The sequence below is a fragment of the Centrocercus urophasianus genome, unplaced genomic scaffold (genome assembly GCF_019232065.1).
Source record: "Centrocercus urophasianus isolate 14NV4802_14NV808 unplaced genomic scaffold, USGS_Curo_1.0 seq_14, whole genome shotgun sequence".
NCBI classification, from domain to species: domain Eukaryota; kingdom Metazoa; phylum Chordata; class Aves; order Galliformes; family Phasianidae; genus Centrocercus; species Centrocercus urophasianus.
The window spans coordinates 31,215,440-31,237,740 of NW_024884586.1; the positions used below are offsets into that span (position 1 = coordinate 31,215,440).

At 43.0% G+C, this 22,301-nt stretch overlaps 1 protein-coding gene across 3 annotated transcripts; it reads right to left on the reverse strand.

Moving 5' to 3' along the window:
• Positions 1-2,203: 2,203 nt before the first annotated feature.
• On the reverse strand, positions 2,204-20,935 carry AREL1 (apoptosis resistant E3 ubiquitin protein ligase 1). 3 transcript variants are annotated; one of them, XM_042813781.1, is made up of 19 exons: positions 20,692-20,935; positions 19,521-19,580; positions 18,652-18,878; positions 16,783-17,020; positions 15,665-15,834; positions 15,404-15,584; positions 14,125-14,372; positions 12,364-12,441; positions 11,348-11,489; positions 10,835-10,956; positions 9,044-9,119; positions 8,575-8,684; positions 7,549-7,728; positions 7,266-7,391; positions 6,945-7,074; positions 6,799-6,857; positions 6,531-6,620; positions 5,474-5,649; positions 2,204-5,295 (listed from the first exon to the last, which is right to left on the reverse strand). In XM_042813781.1, the coding sequence occupies exons 2-19, from the start codon at positions 19,534-19,536 to the stop codon at positions 5,193-5,195; spliced, it is 2,472 nt and encodes an 823-aa protein (XP_042669715.1). In that variant the 5' UTR covers positions 19,537-19,580; positions 20,692-20,935; the 3' UTR covers positions 2,204-5,192. The 3 variants fall into 3 exon arrangements, with proteins under 3 accessions (XP_042669715.1, XP_042669717.1, XP_042669716.1); XM_042813783.1 differs by lacking the exons at positions 16,783-17,020; positions 19,521-19,580; positions 20,692-20,935 and having other exon boundaries at positions 18,652-18,733; XM_042813782.1 differs by lacking the exons at positions 18,652-18,878; positions 19,521-19,580; positions 20,692-20,935 and having other exon boundaries at positions 16,092-16,871.
• Positions 20,936-22,301: the final 1,366 nt, after the last annotated feature.

Here is a 22,301-nt window from a genome sequence, read left to right on the forward strand (position 1 = left end):
CCTCTTGCTGGATAGACACAAAGGTGACATTTCTGTACTGTCATTTTTAGTTTCAGCAACTGATAATAGCACAGGGCATGTTATTCCCGAGGCCCAGAAGTGGGAAGGTTGCATATCGCTCCTTTAAGTACAGGCAAAAGGGAAGGACTCTGCCAGTTCTTCCTAAGCAAGGATTTGGAGCTGCTCCACACCAGCTGTGAGGGTTTCCACAAACCTGAGCCAGCCCCTAACCAGCAAAGTGCCTCTCCAGACACAACCGAACCTCTCAAAGCTGGTTTCATCCTCCAAGAGAACTGGAGAGAGTTGTGCTTCCTTGTGCTTCTTTATCTGCTGCAGTAAGTGGCTGCGCTGAAACTCAAGGCAGCCCCACGCTTCAGCTACTGCAGCACGAGAGCCCCAAGCAGCTGCTCGTTCTGGTAAGAGATTTCTAACATTATTTGGAAAATTGCATCAGTTTACAGGGCTTCAGAATTATGTTAGCATAAATCTCTAAATTAAGGGATGGGTATGGGCCAGCACGCTTCTCACAGCCTATCAGAGGGCTGTCTCAAGAGGGAGGGAAGAATGTGGTTTTGGCCACCATAGAATCACTCCCCAAAAAACTACCCAAATTTACTCTGGCCTTCACGTGCCTTGTAGAAAGACCTGGAGCAGCCTTAGGCCAATTCTCGTTTCTCCATCCCTCATCTGGTGCAAGAGTTTTGCTTCCTCTGCCTGCATTCACTGCAGCATTACCCCGAGAGCAGCTTGGCTCTCAGCCTCACTCCCCATTCCCAGCCCAGCGCACGCTGTAGCACGCCATTCCTGCTGAAGGGTAGTGGGGAAACACTGGTTGGGAATTTTGGGTGAACTTCAACTACAGCTGTTTTGTTTTACTGCAGAAGAAAAAAAAAATTTATAGCAAATTATGTATAAAAATGAACACATTCATGCAGCAACACCTCCCTCCTACAATCAAATTCCATGCTCTTGAGAGCAGGGATTAGTGTTTCTCACGCATTCAGTGAAAGAAAAAAAAGAAAAACACAAACAAGGAGAAAGCTTAAAATTTTCTTTTTAAAATCACAGATTTGGCACCAGAAGGCTCTTGCCAAGACAGACTGAGGTTCTTGTGGACTTGAGGGTCTCCCATAAGTTTCTTTCTTTCACAGTTCCCATAATCACATACTTAGACTTTTTCTGCTCTCACGTGCAAGGCAAGTCAGACACAGAATAGCCAAAAACATACACGTTCACTTTGGGAACAAGGAATTACTGTTTGCTTCAATTGGCAGATTCAGCCATAACATTATGAAAGAGAGGAAAAAAAACATATCCAAATAAAGCATCATTTCCCCAGATGCTTCACTCATTCAGGTATCTGAACAAAATCCTTATCAGCTGTTCAACAACTGAGCCAAGAAAAGCTTAGCAGTGGAACTGAGTGCACAAAAGCCATTGACGACGGCACAGCTACCTGGACACATTCAGGTCAAACGGCCGCACGTAGAACCAAGGACTCCAAGCCATCAGACAGACAGTTGCTGTTACTGAAGACACGTGCTGGGGCAATGCAGATCTCCAGCATGAAGGGCACAGACCCAAGTACATGCCAAACCAAAAGGCTACAGGTTCAGCAGCAGGTCAGTGCCACTGCTCCCTCTTCAAGACACCATCAACGCAAACTGGTGGCCAGGAAAGTACACATCCTGAGGTAAGGGGCAGAAACTTTAGTATCTACTTCATGCTGAAGTCATCCAGCAGGATGTTTGCAGGATAGAAACATACCGTACAACATAAAAACACACAAAAGTCTCAAAGAGCTTATCTTTCCTGACTTCAGCAGACCCTCTTGGACAATACAATGAAGCATGAGCAGTGCCTGGACCTGTAGCTTAGAAGTCAGGTACTACACAGTGAGTTAACCACTAATTGCAACAACTGCATTCTTGACTCACATTACAGATTCCTTACAATACATTCTGGGTTTACCAACTACTGTGCATTTTCTGGGAGTTCCACAACAGGCTGCAAGCTTCTAGGACCTCACAGCTCCTGGGTTCAGCCAGGCACCTGCAAGCCACAGGTAGAGCCCTGCCCTTTCCCTCCCCTTCCACTAGGCCCTAGAGACATTGGGAGACCCCAAGTGGCTCCTCATCCATAGACAGCACTAACCAGCTTGGTTACCTCTGCCAGCCCTGAAAGAACACAGAGTGAGAAGGCAGCATTTTTAAAATATTTTATTTATTGTACAAACTATTTACAAAATCAGCTACTACAACCACAGGCTTCCAAATTTTGGCTGAGCTCTGCCAGAACTTCAACAGAGAGAACTAGGATTTGATCTGTATCATCCACAGCTCCTGGTTTCTAAAAACATGCAACATGGTCTGCAGGTGCAGGCTGAAGCCAGACCCTCTGCACTTCAAAGCTACTTCAAGAAACATGGAACTGTCTGACACAGCACCAGGGTCCTAAAACTTTTTATGTAAGTGCCTCTAGTAAACTGGGAATAAATAAGGAGAAAAAGAAAATAACAAGCCTGTCAGAAGAAACATATAGTACAGGTAACCAGAGCATACCTGCTGCCAGCATTAAAGGCAGCATAAAAAGTGAACACTTTGGAAAAGAGTATAAAGCTAGAGATTAGAAACACTGCGACAGATCCAGGAACACGGAACCAACTGGGGGCCTGTGTCAATAATGGAAATGGGTTTCTTTGACTAAGAGTACCTGCACCCACCACAGTCCCGCCTGCGCTTGTGTTAAGAAGAAATTCCTTGGCTCTGTATAGCTTCTGAGAAGCATAGGATGCTGGCTGCAATGCACTAGGATTTTAGGAGCTCCTTCCAGCAGAGGAAGAGTGCCCAATGTCCAGCTACTTTGTCCTTGGAGTAAAGCAGTCCAGCTCAGTAGAAGAAGGGAGAATTCCTGAGGAAGATGTCATTGGCAGACCTGGTCCATAGCTACAAGGCTGGAAAGACAAGGCTGCAATGTGGGAAGAGCACCAGGCTCACCTCCCAACAAACAGGAGCTAAGACAAGCCACCTTCTCTCGGTCCCTAGAGAAAGCAGTGAAGTGGTGGCACAGAGAACACAGCCACAGCTGCAGCGGCCACAGAAGCCATCCACAGCACAAAGCTAGTACTGCATTTTCTACCCAAAGCTCAGGACCTTGCAAAAAGAAGCCTGCACTGAAAAGGGAGTCCAGATCCTACAGAGCGCAATGGTGGCAATCTCTCAAGCTGGCAATCTCCTAGCACCTTGGCGCCAGTGGCAGAATGAATGCACAAGGCAAAGAAATCCCCCTGAGTAGACTCAACGCTCAGCTTGCTGGTTTTGGCACCAAAATGGCTTGTTTCTTTCTGCACAGCCCAAGAATTGGTGAGATGCTGACTTACTAAGAACATCCTCTAGATGAAGAGCATTTCCACAAGTTCCCAGTCAATTCAACTAAGGTACACTGAAAAAGCATACACTTCTCTAAAGAAAAAAATAATCCATACTGTGCAGAAATACGCCTGGATCAGCTCGAGGATAAAAGAGGGCTAAGGAGGATGATGTGAATTTTTATTTAATACAGTGTTCTAAAGTTAGCTCAGGGGTGCCACTTTGAGACTTCACTCTGGAAGAAATCCAGCCATTCCATAATCCAGTGAAAGCTTAAATTGCAGGCATTAGCAATGCAGGATGCCCGCGTCTCCTGACCTGAACTAAGAGACTGTTGAGCACTTAAAAGATCTTCAAAAAGTTTGCTTCACTGAAGAACCTACAAGCATTCACAGACTCATTTTCCTTCTTTTTCCTTAAGAAGGGCTGAAGAAACTGCCAACCTAACTCAAACCAATCATGCTGGTCTGTCCACTCCTCTCCCCACAAGTCATACAACGGTGAGTGCAATGTACTGTCATGCAGGCTGTCAAGTGATCATTTGAATGAAGTTCTAATTAGCATTTTTTGCTGGAAAGCCAGCAGCCCTGAATAGAGCAGTAGGAAAGGAGAGCTCAAGAAAGAGCAGGCAGGAAGATTGGGAGGACAGAAAGCCAGCTGCTCTCCAGGCACCAACAACCCTCTGGAAACCCTGCCTGAAATGCAGTAAAGAAAGAGAAGCTTCAGACTGCTGCACAACAGAGGTAGAAGCCAAGACCCTGGGGGATGCTGGGGTGGAGGTACGGCATTGTGCCCAGAGCCATCACCCCAAGAACAAACACAAGAGCAATGTATATTGTAGCTGCTTACTGACCTGTCGCTGTTCTTATATAACATATATACCCCTGAAGGTGAACGTGGGATAGGCATTGGTGCTCAGCAATAAGGGATCACAGTCGTGCCCGTGCCCCCTCTCCTGAGGAAGGAGAAAGAAGGCAAGGGCGTGGGACAGCTTCCTGTGCAACATCATTAATCACTATCATAGACATTCAGTGGAGGAGAAATTCCTCTTCCAGTTCATTTGCAAAGGCTCATTACCAGCTGGTGCTGGAGAAGGACGCTTCTGCTGCTGGACCCTGGTGGAGGTAGTACAGAATGACTGTCAGGGCCAGCACTTGTGCTCTGATGAGACTGCTCTCCCCTCTGGGCTATCCCCTCCAGTGAGGCAGACTGCCCATTTTTCTCTGTGGCACAGGTGACAGACAACAGTATCCAGAGCAAGATGGAGGAGAACAAGAAACTCTTCTGGGCCAGGTGCTGAAAGAAGGAATCACTCTGCACCCTTCTTGAGTGATTGAGCTAGATGAGCTGTTGGGGTGCATCAGTGAGGGAGCTGAGCCAAGACACAAAAGTACTAAGGCTTCCTATGAGCCAGGTTTCCAGCAGAGCTCCACACTGGCCTTCCCTCTTCTTCCCTGAGAGCTACAATAAAGGCAGCTCAGCATGTTGTTTGCACCTCACTGCAACTTCTGCTCATGAATGTCATCTCACAGATGGATGGGTGTGCAGGGTAATCCTGCACAGTGTCTCCTTGATAAATGCACCACACTCCTTCTGCTGTTTCACACTGAACCAAAGGGAGAATGAAGGAAAGGAAAACTATGAACTCTTGATGACATATTTGAAATACAGAAAGGCCACATGACAACTGGATGACAAATTCCTTTATACAGAGTCTTTGCTCTGCCCCCATTGCCCAGGTGAAGGGAAGGAGAACAGCTAAGGGATTGAACCTGGCTCTTGCCATGAAGAACGATGTTCAAATGGCCTCCTGGAAAGGGGAAATCACAGCATGCCAAAGCCTTCACAACCCTCACTGATAGCTAGCTGCAGCATTTTGTGCACTTCTTCATAGGAGTCATAGGTAGGGAGGCACAGCTGGTTAAAACTGTAAGACAAAAGAAAAATCCCATTCAGATTAGATTGAAAAGGAGCAATCTCCATCAGCTGATTTTAGATGGGTTAACACAAGTGTCCCACAAATTATGTATAATACACACATCACAAATAGCCAGCATCATGCCCAAAGCACAGTGCCAGAAGTCCTATCACTCCAGGATATTTACCAAGTGTGAGCTGTCGGCAAAGTACTGTGAGTTGGAGCTGCAATGATCTGGAAAGATGGACAAAGTGCAGCAAATCCTCCTGGAGGCAGTTGGGATGAACCAGTTGTGAACTGTAACAGCCTAGCCAGCTCTTCCTGTGTGAAACTGGAGACCACAGTCCAAAACCACCTCATGACCTGTTAGGAAACAGTAAAGGTAAAGCCAGGTCAGGTAAACAAATCAGATAAGCCTGTAAGCAGATCACAAGAAGATCAGGCAATTTATCTCACAACCTAATGTTCTAATTACAGTAACAATTTGCTGTTACCAGGATGAGACAAGGATTACATAGTTCCTTTAAGTTAAAAGATGTCTCAACACTTCTTCCCACTACTTCATTCCTTTAAGGTAGAAAGATCTCTGCTTTCCCCACAGATTCTATTTTTAGAAATACCTGTACAGACAACCAACTAAGTTTACAACACAGAAGCTCGTCTGCTTCTTGTGCTATGCTCATCCTTTGCTTTTTCACATCCTCTGCTACTTTTGCAGGAAGGTGAAACCATTCCAGTGCTTACAGACAGTAGCTTGTACTCTCACCTCTCTTCTGCTTGGGTGTTTTAGAAGTTTCCATTATTTTTCTAAATGAAGGGCTTACATTCCTATACTGTTCCCACCAGAAAGATTTGAAGGGTACAAATTTAGACTACTACATTAGTAGTCTACTGTAGCGCTGAATTCCAAACACACCACATGGGCTGCAGTCTTGATCTTAAAGCATCCCCACTAGCAACAATTCCCACCACTTCCTCTCAAATCCCTGCTGAACTGCTCTTAATTAGCAAATTGTTGGCTTTTTGTAAAAGGACTGCTGCTGCTAATTTTTTCCTGCTTGTACTTGATTAAACATTATTTCATAATACTTGCAGTATTGTTCTTGACTCAGATCCTCGTGTTCATCTTTCTGAAAGCCGAATTTCCAACCAAGAAAGCAAAGCTGTTTCCAGTTTAACTTGTCTTCTGCTGTAGCTGGGCTAACCAGTAACAGCAAACAAGAGACAGAAACCCTATCACTTACCTTCTCTCGGAAGTGCCAGGATCCTCCTACCACTACTGCATGTGCCTTGAAGTCACAGACACTGATATCTCCAGTACCACACATAAGCAGCTGAAAGGCAAGAGATGGCAGTCAAAGCCAGAAGCTCAGGAAACAAGACGACAGCTACTGTCCAAATTATAAATCCTTAGAAAATAAGCACTTTGACATTATTCCACATCAGAAGTCTCTTCATTTGTCAGAGAGGAGGCACTGTAAGGGTAGACATGCTTAGGAAGGCAGTGATTACCTCAAGCTCATTTTCATCAAAAATAGCCAGTAGATTCTCAGGAACTAACTCATTAAGACCTGGAAGAAGAGAGGAGAGAAGAGCAAGAAGGTGTTAGCCCTTGGGACATGAAGGCAGAAAAGAGAGGGGAGCAGACAGCGTGTTACCTTTCAGGAAGTGATCCACCTCCTCTCTAACCTGATTGGCCAGCCTGTACTGTGCAAGTAGATTCAGATAAAATATTTTATTTTCATTTGTTACTGGTACTTGAGCCCCTCCTGTCACCAGTTCAACCACCTGAAAACAGAAGATCACTTGACATGAGCATGACCAACAGCAATCCCCAAGCCTTAAGTCCCAACCAGAACAAACACCCCTGGCTAACACCCAGCACAAGGTCCATTTCTGGGGCACACAAAGTTTTCGGTCTCCCTTGGTACAGGTAGAAGGGGTTGAACTGTCCCACCTTCAGGAACTGCCTTTCTCACCTTCTCCAATTGTCCTGTTCTACTGTATTTCTCTTCAGCAAAGACCAAATCCATCTCACTCACGTCATTGTTCAGTATGAAACAAACTTTTGATTTATAGAACTCTGGATCATCCGTTTCAAAATACTGAGTAGAAAAAAAGGAAGGAAGGAACATGAGAAAGAAGAGAGATTTTCTGAAAGTTACATATATTGCTAGCTAGGATTCTGAATATGCTCCTACCACACTAACATTCATCTGTTTCCCAGATCCCATCTTCAGACAGTGCTGGGAAGCTTTTTACCTTGTAATGCATACGAAGTCCTATGATCTGAGCCAGGAAGGATCGGGTGAAACGAGCTCGCACCAGTTGTTTGTAAGCACCTCCCAGTGATGACTCATAAAGACACTTTCCTACAAGGCGGCCTGCAAATTCATACAGCTTGAGTCGTACGTACGTGGGACGCCCTGGATTTGGATGCACCTGTAAAGAAATAAAATACTGAAGTACCAGACAAGGCTATCACAGCTAGTAGGTATGAGGAATAAAGTTTAAGTTGCATCTCACTAGGTGCCCAAGGAACTTCAGGGTAATACCCTCAGAGCCAAGCAACAGAAATGAAATGCCTGAGCCTATCTGTGAAGAACATCAATTGTTTCACATTCACAGGTTGGAGGCTGTGTGAGAGAACAAATTGAATCTGAAACAGTCAGACCTAATAAAATATCTAGACACTCTGACAACACCTACTCTTTCCCAAAAATGTAGTCTTCCCTGCTGACTGGTATAGTGGTAAAATTAATGATACTCAAGGTTTGAGAGGATTGGCTAAGTTTGTCCTAATGAAATAACTTCTGTTCTTTCTGACCAAAAGCTAGCAGTCTGAGCTAAGGTAATACCAGATGTGGCATTCCTACAGAGTCCACCAAGATCCATCTCTCCATATTAACAAAGAATTCACTGCTTGATTCCTTCTTCCATCCCAGAGGCAGGTACTTGGCCCTGTTGACTGTTCAAATGCTCTCTTGCTATGCTCATAGTTAACAAAGCTGTCTGGCCCATCTTAAAACTGTATGTGTTTTATTGTGCATTTGGAGTCCCTATATTCTCTGGTAGTGACTACCCTCTGCTTTTCATCCAGCTTTTCATGCTTCAGTGGATTCAGATCATTAAGCAAAGCTTTGAGAAAGGCAACAAAGTGTCTGGATAGGCCTCCTAAAGGATGGGTAAGGCTGCATGCTTCTTACTAAATTTAGCAGCAGCATTATTTAGCCAGCAGCATGCCAATGCAGAGCTTGGACTATTCAGTACAGAAAACTGCAGACTCACCAAGGCCTGGTTGTTATCACTAAAGCGGGTAAAGAGTTGACTGGTGGTATCAAATAATGCCTTACAGATGAGCTCAAACCACTCTCTGCGTGGACCTCCCCAGTCCAGAGCTATAAGACAAAACAAGTTCAGACGTCACCCACAGGTCATCAGTTCAAGAGTTTCATGCATGCAGTTCAGTACTACCTGATGGGAGAACTAATCTCAATGAACAGCTCTCCGTAGCAGAAAAAGCAGTAAACAGGGACTCAAGAACACCAGGTTCTGTTCTGAGTCCTGATACACACATTTTTACTTTAAGCCTCAGGTATCTATCTGAAGTGGTGATAGATAGTACCAGAAGGTTAATTCACCAACATCCGTGAGAAGGTGAGAGCTAGAAAATCACAAAGGACAGAGACTATATGAAACCAGAATTTCAGACTAAGAATTCTACTTCCTCCTCAAACAAAGTCACAGGATAACTCACCTTCTTCATCTTGAAAAACCACTTCAAAGTTTTTGCTCCAGTCAGAAACAGAAAAATTTCGTGTTGCTTTAAAAGACTGCAAATAAATTTAAAAAAAAAAAAAAAGAAAAAAGAAAAGAAAAGAAATGTAAAATAGCAGCAGCTGTTACTGCTTGGCATCCTGTAACCAATACTGCACATGTGGATGGACAAGTGAAACTACACAGAACATAAGAAACACAGTCCAGTACTTTAAAGTACAGAACTGAGAACTAGGAACTTCTGAGGTCTAATTCCTACTTGTTGAAAACCATAGAAGTCAATTACTCATTTTCTATTAAGAGGAGAGAAGCACTACCCATGCAGATCTAGCTCATCTTAAAACCAGTATGAGGTTCAAAAACAATAGTCTTAGCACAACCCAGATATATCCCTCCCATGGCTGCAGTATTGTTTGAAGTATTAAAATGCTTGTGGGTAGGAACAATTTCTGTAAAGCACTTTCAGCCCACGAGTCAGATTCAAAAAAAAGGAATCTTTCAGAGAACATTAGAAAATAGCTTGAAGGGTTCACTGAATTCATACTTAAAGCAATTCACAATGCAAAAAAGTAGCAATCCTCCAGGTGCCTAGAACTTCTTTTGTCCCAGTTATGGATTTCAATTAAAGGAAAATATTATTTAGCAGTCCTCAACCATACGGTTTGCCTTGGCTTAATCCATCTTCAAACAGATTAGGCACCATGCTAGTCAATTCTTTGGGATAAGCACTGGTCACAGTTTTCATGCCTGTCAGCCTTGTACATTAGAACTTACACTTATTATTATGGCACTGAATTTATTTTGTCTTACTAGGCAGTAACACCAGCGCAAATGATGGTGCAGGAATTCCAAAAATAGCAGGAAAAAATCCTCCTAACAGCATTTCTATGACTAATGCCATTCTGTATCATGCTATTAACTGAAACATAATCTTGTAAACAGTGCAAGCTTGTACGTGCAAAAAATAATCCAAAACATGGATTTACTGAATATATCCCAGCCAGTCCTGCTTTCTCCAGAAATGTTCTTTTCCATCTTCATAACATTTCTGTTATGAGACATATGGAAACAATAAGTCAGGATAACTGCCTGCTCTCTTTACATGGTACTCAGAATGTCAATTAAGAAATGTATTATATGAATATATCAGATCAGATCAGCTTCAGTGAAGACTCAATCAAGGACTCTACAGAATATTTGATGGCTACAAGCTCATCAATGCATGTGTGCAGTTCAGTCATACTTGATGTGAGAGCTCACGTCACTGAACGGCTGTATAGAAGAAAGAGTAAGCAAGGACTTGGGAACTCTCAGGTTCTGACCCCAGATCCAATTCAAATGATCAGTCTCTGTCTGAGCCCCAAGCCCCCATAATCACGACAACAGTACCAGCATTCCTGCATTTACAGGCCATGCAAGCATTTATGTGAGACATTTCTCAGGGCTATTTTTTTTTTTTTTTTTTCTCTCCTTAATCAGAGCTGAAGTATCCTCATTACTAAGGAAACAGACAACATTTTACTGGCTGTAGAGGAAGAACACAGCATCCAACAGCATGTTACAACATCTGAACACAAAGGAGCTACCTTAAGATTTTCTTCTTTTTCCAGCGTCCAGCTTTCTACTGGCATCTGCCAGTGGGCAAAAGGACTAATCATTTTTAGTGTGGCAGCCCTAATAAGTGCCAGTTTGGATTTCTTTAGGCATCGAGATGAAGAAAAAGGATGGAGAAGTGCTGGACTTGACTGAGGTGACCTCTACACTCACTCACCGACTCCAGAAGAGAGTGACGGCTGACCTTCAGTGTGACCTTTGAATGAGGTCTCTTCATATGCACTTGACGCAGTTCTCGTTGAAAAAAGTTCACTTTGTCCTGGAAGGTCTCTGAGCCTCCTGGGAACAGCGAAAGTTAGGGTCAGGTCTGAGCTGTCAGTGCTTGGAACAGTAAGAAGGCATTCCTAAGCCTAACTGCTTTACAGTCCAAGAGTTTGTTACAGCGACATTTGGGACAGAACTCTAAAGTTAGTCTGCAGTTATTCTTGCTAACATTCAAACACTCACAAGCGTGCTTTAAAAGAGCATTACAAGAAAGCCAAACTGAATAGGAACAGATGGCACAATGAAATATACTCACTGAAAGCACCAACAGCAACAGAGTATGAGATTGCAGGAATCACTGCATTCTCAAAGTTCATTCAGTGCTGATACTCTTCATTGCCAAGCACTCGAGTCTGCTAGTTTTGCTAACTTCCCAACTACTATACCTACCTCCCTACCCTTTTACCTATGTTTTTATGCAGAGAGCGAATGAAAGTGGCTGCCAAGATGTTCCTCTCCTTGCAGCTGAGCTCCACAGGGGGTTGGATCCCATCATCTACCACCAGCGTCAGTAGTTTGTGCACAGGGTCAGGACCAAGATATGAAAACTAGAAGCAAAAAGATGCAAGAAATGGTAAGCATCATGCAGATGAAAGAATAGTAGAACCCTTAAGAGTTGGAAGGGACCTCTGAAGGCCACCTACTCAAGCTCCTCTGCAACAAACAGGGTCATGAATAGCTAGATCAGGCCCACGGCCCTATCCAGCCTCACTTTGAAAGTCTCCAGGGAGAGGGCATCAACCACATCACCAGGCAACCCGTCCCAGTGCCTCACCACACTCACTCTAAAAGATGCTTTCCTTATATCTAACCTAAATCTACCCTCTTTGAGGTTGAAATCATTTCCCCCTGTTCTATTACCACAGACCCTGCTAAAGAGTCTGTCCCATTTTTTCCCCATAGACACTGAAAGGCCACCAACAGGTCACCACAGAGCCTTCCCCAGGCTGAACAGCCCCAGTTCTCTCAGCATGTCCTCATAGGAGAAGTGTTCCAACAGCACATTCAGCAGACAGAACAAGACCACCGGCACTCTCAGATCTTCTCTGCCCAATCATGTAGAGGCAGTCAACAAGAACACTGCTTCCAAGTATCTGGACTCCAGTTGGGAGTCTTCTTCAAAGCTTGCTCCCTAGCCAACAGGCTTCAGTGGACACAGTCACAGCATTTTAGTAAGGTTATGAGGAAAACAATAAAAATGCAAGAGAAGTCATGATTTTCGCCTCAACCTGGGACAAAAGGCAGGAAGGACTAACAGAACTAGTTTCTACTCAAATAACAGCAGAATTAAGGCAGTGAGACAGCATTCCAGAGTCTGAATTTTACAAAGCAAAGCTTTGCTCTGTGTCTGAAAAACCTCCTCTCCAAAAGGGAGAAAAACAGATTCTCACTCCCAAGGACTTCTCACAAGGAGAGACTCACCTTTGTACCAGGACATACTCGAAAGGTGAAAAGGCGCCATGGAATGATCTTCAGGTAGAATTCTTTCACTGAGAATTGCTGAGTAACCACAAGGGAAATAAAGTGTTAAAGGTCACTCAATCATTAAGGGGTCTTCCCCAAAACACTTGAGAAATAGAGCAATCCTAGGGTCAGGCTTCTGCAAACACTGATGACATCTTTTCTCTGGTACAATACTTACAGCCTTTAAAACTAGCAACAGCACACAGAAGCTTAACTTGTTAGCAAGAGTTGACCGTGAACACTTACAAGGCATGTAAGATACAAATTATACAGCAAATAAGCCATTGTGTTCAGTACAATAGCACCAGTCTAATCACAGGGTACTTAATGTAAGTACCCTTGAGAGGCTGAATCCAAGACAACATTGTAACACAAGTTCTGGAAAAAAAAAAAAAATATATCACATTCTGCCTCCCAGAACTCTTGCTACTATCCCCTTAATTTTGACAACCATTTCAAACTATTTTGGAAAAGCACTTGTAATTGCTAAATCCAGGAGATTTGGGGAAAACTTCTTTCCAGTTCATATCTGGCTGAACAAATAACTGCTAACTGTGGAACTGTCAGCTTCCAAAGAGCAAGCTAAGATGAAATTTTAGCATCATTCGATGAAAAACAAAATCATTCTTTGCACTGCTCTTGCTGCAGTAACTGGAGAAAAATGATGAGTGGCATTTCTCCACTGAGCAATTATACAACAGAAACTGAGCAAATATGAACAGGAACATCTTAAATAACAGCACAGTTATCTATCACAAGGGACAGATGCTCTAGGCATATATAGGGAAATCCACGAATACAGTTACACAATCATCAGAAAATGCATCACCAACTTTGGCATCTGAAGAGAACCTGCATTGGTACGCACTTCTGGGGAACCCCTTTAGCAAATAACACAACAGAAAAGTCTACAGAAGTCCAGAATGACTCTCAAAGAATAAAAGGGTTCAAAGTTCCTAAAGGCCCGCAACTCATTCCCAAAGTCAGCTCTTCATGGTGCATGCTGTCGAGATCTAGAAATCTCTAGCAACAACCTCTATCATGTAACTGTTTCACAGTTCTCTCTCTGTTAGATAAACAATTCCTTGATTAGCCTTTTACACCAATACTCATCACTGCATTTTTTCAGCATGCATTCAGATTAATAGATTTGCAAAGCGAACTTATTAGCAGATTCAGTGGCATTTTCTTTCTAGCTTCCTTGAAAGTTTGAAGGCAATAAGAAGGGATAATGGCTTCTGCTGACATTCTTATAATAAGGGAATCCTCATTTTCTCTCACTTGTTGGAATTCTCTTCCTTCTACTTATCCACACTTCATCCTCTGACTACTTTTTTTCTTTTGCTTTCTCAGTAACTGTCAAGAAAAAGGATAAAGCCATAAAACCTAATAAGTGTCTTAGTTCAGGTCTAGAGGCATTAGAAACTGACAAACGGAATTGCTAGTCTGACCTGACCAGAGCAAAGGAAAGGCCAAAGTCTCCTGAACAATCCATGACAAAATTCCTATAAAGCTTTGATGAGACTTAGAAAAACAGAATCGCAAAGCTTCGCAAAGTTCTCAGCCATGAGCTTTACGTTTGCTGTCCATCCACAGGTAAAACTTTCTCGGCCAGATTTTAGGCACCTAAATCTGAAATTGAAGGGTAGGGTGCAGGGAATCTCTTCAGTTATTTTGTACTATAAATGCTCCTAAGAGTGGTATCTTTGTGGTCATTACCTTAGGAGATACATAGCAATACACTTTCTTAGGTTTCTTCACTTTCTCAGGAGTTTGGCTGTCAGAAGGAGAATCTTCATCTTCATCCTCAGTGGCAGTAGAAGGACGGCGCTGGGAGGAGCTTAGATGTGTTGGTGGAAGGTGCCACTGGGTGTTGGTGTAATTAGAAGCTTCATAAAGGTAAGCTTCAAAGTAAATACTGACACCCGAGGTGGAGACATTGCGTTCTACGATGTTCTTCTCGTTCTCTAAAGGAAGTGAATAAGGGTTGTGTAAATCTTAGTGCAGCCCAGAACCAAAAAATAGATAATCCATAGAACATGATTGCATGGGAACTGCTAAGTCACAGCCTGAACCTCTGACTGATCACCTGAGGCGAGCAATGAGTCAGCCAGAGGAGCACAGGTGAAGGCAATTTCTATTAAATATGTTTATTCCTAGACCTATTCAAGAGCTGGCTACCAGTGGGGAAGGATCTCTTCTGGAGATCTGCTCTGCTGGAGTTCTGTAAGTGAGCCCAGGATAGGGGTAAGCTTTCTATGTTTTTTTTTTTTGCTATCATTATCTGCTTTGCCTAACTCTCTTGTTTATTTTGTAATTACATTATCTTAATATTCATTGATTATACAATGACAAATTAGTCAGCTTTAAGGTAGTCAGATTAAAAGGAAAACAAAACAAAAAGAAACCAAAAAAAAGCCCAGAAAGCTAACATCCAGAAAAAACCTGGTGACATGAAGTTACTAAAGTGAAACCAGGAACAGGATGTAAGAGTTTCATGGTAGCATCTTGGCCGCCCTGGCTTCAGATTGTTACTAGTCTTTGGATATTTTTTTTCAAAATTATTGTTATTATTTTGGTTGGTTGTTTCTTTAAGAAAATAGCCAAATACTTCAAGAAACAGCCAAAGCACATAGGTTTCATATAGTGATCTTCATCACTACAGCTCAGTATACAATACACAGCCAGCTCGCTGTATGGCTCAGACGCAAGAGAGTAGGAAGCAATAAAAGTTGCCTAATTTCAGAGGTAGATCTTGTGAGACATGCAAGAGGACACACGTTGTTTTATCTGAAGGTACAGAGAACATCACTCTTCCAAGATCTCCCTTGTCAGCAACAAATTCATTTAGCTTAGCATTTTTAAAAAGTATAGGTATTCCTTGAGCAACTAAGCATGGCCTGCCTGCAGGAATGCTGTTTAACTTTGCTACAAGACTGCATGTAGCATTCTGCAGTGGGTCACTCAGAGAATAAACACTGCGCAGCTCTTGACTCACCACTTAGAACAATGATGTCAAAATCACCATTACTTATGGGCTGGTTCTGGTAGGAGATGCAGGCATGGAAACACCCCCTACAGTGCAAGGTGAATCGGAAGAACACTTGGCAAGTCTGCCGGTTGGATACCACAGATTTCTCAAACACAACGTCAGAGTTCTCTTCTTCTTCAGGACCCAGCTAAACAGAAAACACAAAACAGAGGACAATTCTCTCTTGTTCATGTGAAATGAATTGGCAAGGGATAAAGCTGCACTCACCTCATGGATGGAGAGACTGTAATTGTGCTCATCAATAAGGGACACAGAATTGCTGGTAGGATTGTCATACTCATCTCTGGGAACTATCTGCAGGGTGTGCTGCTGCCCACAGGTCAGCACCAGAGTGGAGAAATGGCAAACAATTTTGGTTTTGGAGGGAACCACCATCCCTGGGGTAGAAAAAACAGCGTAGAGTCAGAATGCCAGGTGCTGCTACAAAGAAAAAGCAACTAGGGGCACAATCCACTTGAAAACTGATAAAGCTCTCAAAAGATTTTATGTCCTTAGACTCAAAAAACAAAGAATCTGAGCACTGAAATGCATAGCACGAGGCAATGGAGACACCTTGGATTACAATCTCAATACCAATAAAGGAAACCCAATCAGTCACCAGCCCTCCAAAGAATGCCCTTTTCTTCATTCTGACCTTCAGCTCAGAAGCTTGCCCACACTGCAGTTACAAAGCACAAGTCAGCTGGCATCCAAGGAAACCTGCAAACTCAGTTTATCAAACAAAATTAATCCTGAAGGGTATCTGAATTAAATCTGAGCTCCCTCTTTTTAAGGGGTCATCCTAGCAAGCTTTCTATCTATTTATAATGCAACTTAACAGAGAAACTTTCAGTGAAAATGCGCATGAAATACAAAAGGTTCTGATGGAGTTCAAAAAGCAAAAGTAGAAAAAAATTAAAAGCGTAAAAAAGAAGCAGCTCAGAGAAATAGTGTGGAATATTCAAAAAAGGAAAGGAATCAAATCAAGGGAATCTTTTCAGCAGCATTATCAGTACAGGATACCTTTGCAAAAAACATTCTCTTGCTGCTAGACGGATCACAAAGAATTTATTACAGAATTGAGAATATGTCACAAATGGTTAGAGAGCTTAAGAACTAGTGACTTATTCTGCAAGGCAGTTTCTGTTATGCCACGTTCTAGTAGTAGAAAGTATGTTTTAATCACAGGTCTGTTGCTGGGATTTATACATGGCTAGAGGAAAATTGTGAAAGGTAACCCTTTCCCAGCCACCTATCTATTTTATTTGGAAATATATACACCTAATTCCTTTCAATAATTCCACATCCTACTTTTTTGAATCATTACAGAGCTACCTAGACCTTACCTGGCTGAAACACCTTGTAGTAGGGGCTGTAGGCCACATTCAAGCCACCGAGTTTTATAGAGATCTCATATCTCCCAGCCCTGCGCACAGTGAAGGCCACTTTCACCACATTGGAATTAGGCTCCTGAAGAACTTCCTGGGTTACAGGAATATCAATTGCTAGCGCCACATGGCAGATGTGAACTCGCAGCCCCAGAGGCCGGTGAGCAGGGAAGGGCTGCCCATTCTTATAGAATAACTGCATGGGAAATGGAGAAATTCAGGTCAGCAAAAATATGCAGTGCACAGAGAGACAGAAAGCAAGCTGCTTTGCAACCGGGGGAAACGAGCATAAGAACCCCAGCTCAGCATAGGAGACAAAAACGAACAGACAGCTCTAACACACGGGCTGTGTTCTCCCAAACAAACAGGGCACAAGTGGGCGTCGAAAAACCACATTCTCTTTTTAGTTGGGGTTCACATGAGTGACCCAAAAAGTAAATGCCTCTGGGCATTTCTTCTCTGCAATGTTAGTCTGTATCAGAACAGAAACCAAGAGAATCCACTACCCAAGGAAAAAAGGCAAAGCTATGTCCTTTCAGAGAAACAAGCAGATCTTGTCCATCTGTGCTCAGCTAAACTCTCCTCAAGTTTGCATAGAATACCATGCAGAAGATGCTGATCAAAGGAGTTGACTGAATCCACGCAGATAAAAAGCATCGGCACGAAAACAACACAGACACAGCCAGCTCCATCACAGCAGTTGTCCAATTTTAGAAGGTAATGCACCTCAGCCAGTACTTCCTTGCATGGAAAGAATTACACCTCAAAATCCTAAGAGCTTGCAGCCTGTAGATTAGATCCTGCCTGCTGTCAGCAAACAGTCTCCAGTCAGCAAAAAGTTACTATTATTCCCTGCTTCTAAACAGTGCAGGGCCTGAAGTAGTATGTGTATGGGCTGACAGGGAAAGTAGCCAGTGCTTGCAACAGCTACTGTTGATGAAATAAAGGACTAAGCAAATGTGAGACAAGCGTGGCATGCACAAGCAGGTTGCTGGAGCTGCCATGAATGAGTCAGTGAGGTGAAGGGAGTAAATTTAAATAGCAAGAACAGAACAAGTCCCTTCTAGCTTTTTTAATTCCCTGTTCTGGTGTTAGAACCCCTTCTCATTTACCATCAGGTAAAACGGTTTTCCTCACCTCAAAATGGTATCATAATTGAAACTTTCTTCTTACTTTGATACCTTTCTGGCTGGGTGGGGTGGAATGCACAGGAGCTCAACAAAACTTGCTCAAATGATCCTCACATAGCTCCAGACCCTCAGTGTTCAGGCCCCTCATGAATCTCAATTGTATTCTTGATCCATTCACCTAAATTCAACCTTCCACGAGTAGGGGGAAACCAGAGACCTTGGCAAGCTTTTCCAGATCAAAAGGAATAACACTCAGTTTTTGGAATAACTCTTCTAACGGTATGGGGAGAAGCCACGAGGCCTTACAGCTCTAGGGTTGTTAAAATGCTCAGTGTCATGCTCCTGGCTTCAGCTGCATGACCAAAAAGATACAAATGACCAAGTATGCTGAAGGCAAGGCTCAGCCCATTTGTTTCTCAGCAAAGGAAGCAGCAGCAGGAAAAGCCTGATCTCTAATTATTTTGAGGATCCTACAGAGATCGTGATCAGGTTTTATAGGAGAGCAACCTTTGGATATGCACTTACTGAGTTCTGTAATACATTAATAGGGGAGAATACAAGAACAGCTCGCTTTCCTACTCCTAAGTTGGTCTCAATTAGAAAGGAGAAAAAAAGAAAAAGCATTTGAAGAGCTCACCCCTAACTCAGACCTACGTCCCCACCCCAGAGATGTTTGGAAACAGAAATACTCCCTTACATGCACTCGGAAGGCCATGCTATGGCCCACCTCATGGGGCTCCTTCCAATCCCAGGAGATCTTGCAGGACCGGGGATCCAGGTAGTTGCCTCGCACGTAGTCATAAATAGTTCGCTCCCCTCGGCGTTCCCGGTCCTCATGCTGAAGGAAGCTGACTATACGTGCGGCAAGCTCAAAGAGGAACTTAATGGTGAAGAAGAAGGCTACCACAGACACTGTGATCCCACCTGCAGCAAGGAGAAAACAGATGGTCGTTGCAGTAGCATGATGAATCAAGCACCGAAGTCACATCCTCGCTATCCCAAGATGCCTTTTATTAATGACATTCTACTCAACTGCAAATTAGATGTTCAAGGCAGAAGTTATTGTGCAAACATTTACAGATTGTGTTATGCTAGAAGTTAGGTTAGAAAACAACACATCCCTTAAAACACTGCAAATGATTGCAAGTGGAGGAGAAATAGGCAAAGGTGGTACGGAGTCTCAGGCATGGCCAGCAAAAACACAAAATTCTCTCTGAGTTGCAAATTAGAACTACAGAGATTTCTTTAAGGAAAACAGTAGATAGCCACACAAACCCTGCACATCACATTAAGCCTGGGTTAAGAAGCATCATGGAGGCAACAACCCTACACTAGTTCTGAAGAGAAAAAGTAAGGGCATGGCTTAGGAGTGAGTTCAATGGAAGAACTTTGGAAACAAGAAGAATGGTAAAGGGGCAAGTCTGCCAAATGGAGGGCACAGTGCAGGGTGACAATAACTTCATGTTTGTTAGGTAGACTCTAACACGAAATCAAAGGCTTTCAGTAAATTCCTCTAACGCCTACAGGGAGGTCAACAAACACAGTGGCAGCCTTTCCTTCACTTACCAATAATGTAAAACATCAGGTCCCTCCGGTGAGACACAAAGCCGAGGATCACAGCTGCATCTAGAACACAAAATAGGCCAAGTCCAGACCAATACCTCTTCCTCACATATACTGGCCCAAATTTAGTCTATGATTCCTCAGATAAATACCTATCATCTATCTTCCTCTCCAAGGACACCTTTAAGGCATTATTCCATAAGACTGAAATATACAAACAATGTGCTAAAAGGAATAGTTCTTGCACCATCACAGATAGCTGTTCCGATTCAGGGACCCAAAAGGACAACGTATTATCCTCAAAAAACAAACAGTGGGTTTGCAGTACTGAAGCATGAGCTAATTTTGCAGGATTTCAACAAAAATATCTGAAAGCCATTCATTGGAAATCTCAAACCTAGAGGAATCGAGTCATGAAGTTAACTTCCAAACTACCATGAAAGTGTATAACAGAGCCAACACCAAAATGGACAGAAACTGACCCTCAACCAGCAACTTTAGAAGAAAGCCTATGGAATAAAAAGGATGTGGACCAGACCATTCTGATCGATTGAGAACAAAAAATCCTCCTAGAGCAGGGATGAATCCATTATTTTTTTTTCCTGCCTTGTGCCTGTACTGTAGAAAGTAGAAAAAAAACTGTCCACCTCTGTGTACTCACTTCTGAAAAGCAAAAACTCTTGCTGATCAACTCACAAGCTAAAACCTTGATTTTTGCACACTGAAGATAACAGCAATTTTCAGTCACCAATCTAAAATTAAATTCTCACTGAGGGAGGTGCTAAACAAACATGTAGTAAAAAGACTACACCCTGAACAACATGTTCATGGTTGATAAGACACAGCTGACAGATGGAACAAGCAGTAGCAGCGAATGCGTGCGACAATCAGACAAACAACTTGGCATACACTAATGCATCCAATATAGCTCACCAAGTCACCATTCAGTTAGTGAGAAGCTACATTGTGCATTCAAACTGTCTTTAAAGAAAAAAGAATATACACACAAAGGGGGAGTTATTCGGCAGTCATCTCAACAGCAGCAGCAATGGACACCAGCATGCAGAAGGCTTAAATGAGGCATATATCCCCCTGGGCCACAACAACGGCCATCATTTTCCAGCCCAGCAAATGCCCCCCACATACACTCCATCCCCCTGGCTAAACAGCTTACCTTTATGCAACTGCCCATGTTCTAAAAACCAAAAGGGTGGTACCCATTCTTCAGCATCCTTCCTCCTTATGCCCAACAGTGGGGCAAATGTCAGCACAAAGAGGCCATAAAAAAGACTGTCACAGAAAATGGAACTCCTGGAACTTGCATCACAGGAAAAACTGCTCAAAGGTGAGGACCTGAGCACAGCAATCTCTTCTTTGCGGAAGAAGGTTGCCCTGAAGAACAGCTCCCTGTAGCCTGTAGTTTGCTAGCCTCCCTGGAAAATGAAGAAAAAGTAAAGTTAGATCTTTCCACTGCTGACAACAAGTCTAGCAAGTACAAACAGGTGAGAGGTGCACTGCAAGAATATCACTAGATGTCAAATCCACAGAAGCAATCCTATGAAGATACCACAGTCAGTGAAGCGCTTGGCTTCAACATGTCCTCAGTCTCCACATAACACTCTCATTCCACATGATCTATTAAACTGGAAAGTTCAAGACAGAACCAAAAGCAAATAAATAATCTGCCTCCATAGGTTTCATCGGGCTCATGAGTTTCCCAGAGCAGCCAAGAAGCTCTGAGCTACTCAAAGCACAGGGAGCCAGTTATGGCTCCAAGCCTTCATGTGCCACAGGACACTTTATGCTATCCCAAACTAATTTTTGCTGATGTTTTAAGAGTTCAGAAAACAAGTTCATAAGGCATTTCAGTTTCAGCAGCACTGTCCACTAAATCACAGTTTACTGTCAGAATTCAGATTTTAATAATGAAAATAATATAAACCAAATAATAATAAAAATAATAAAGTAATAGAAAAGTAAAATCCAACAGCATGAACATATGTCTCTTATTTCCCTCCACCCCAATAATCAAAAGCCAACTGCTTCTGCACACTTCCACTCAGGCTCTAAGCTTTCTAACTCACTGGCAAAACAATGGGTAAGTTTTTGATTGTGCTGCAGAAGTCAGACTCTCGCTGCCTTCTCTTCCCCCACATCTCAGGGAGAGTCCCACCCACACTGCTATTTTCTTCTCTCTGGTTGAGTGAACAGTGTTGCAGTCCCCGGGGGCATAAGTTCTTAAATTTTCCCCTTAAATAATGTTTCAGGTCTATAAACTCTTATCTCTGTATGTTAAGAATCACAGATTAGCAATTTCTTTGTTGTTTAAGTTATTTCACAGTATATCTCCAAGATAACATCGAAGTACAGAGTCTTCAGTGCTTGCCTGTGTGCTACAAAAGCCTGCTTGAAACTGCCCCTTAGTGGATTGGCAGTGAAAGGGATGCATTCCCCTGCACAGCTGCAGAATTTCACAGAAAGTTATCAATGCTTTGGAATCTGTGAGATCCCCTCGCAGCATCTTACAGAATCTGCTTTTTTGGGTCACCAAAAAGCATCAAACTGACACCACTGGTTCATCTACCCATACTACTCTCAGCCCGTAACTTCTTTCTGTAGAACACACTGCAAGTAACAGCCTCTCTACAGAAAGGAGAGAAAGAGCTGTAATTCCAACTACAGGTGTATCTGAAGACAACAAAATCCTCTTGGTTGGGATTGCAGAACTTCAGGATGATTCCCTGCATCTACAAGCCATTGCCTTAAATCAGCACAGCTACTTCT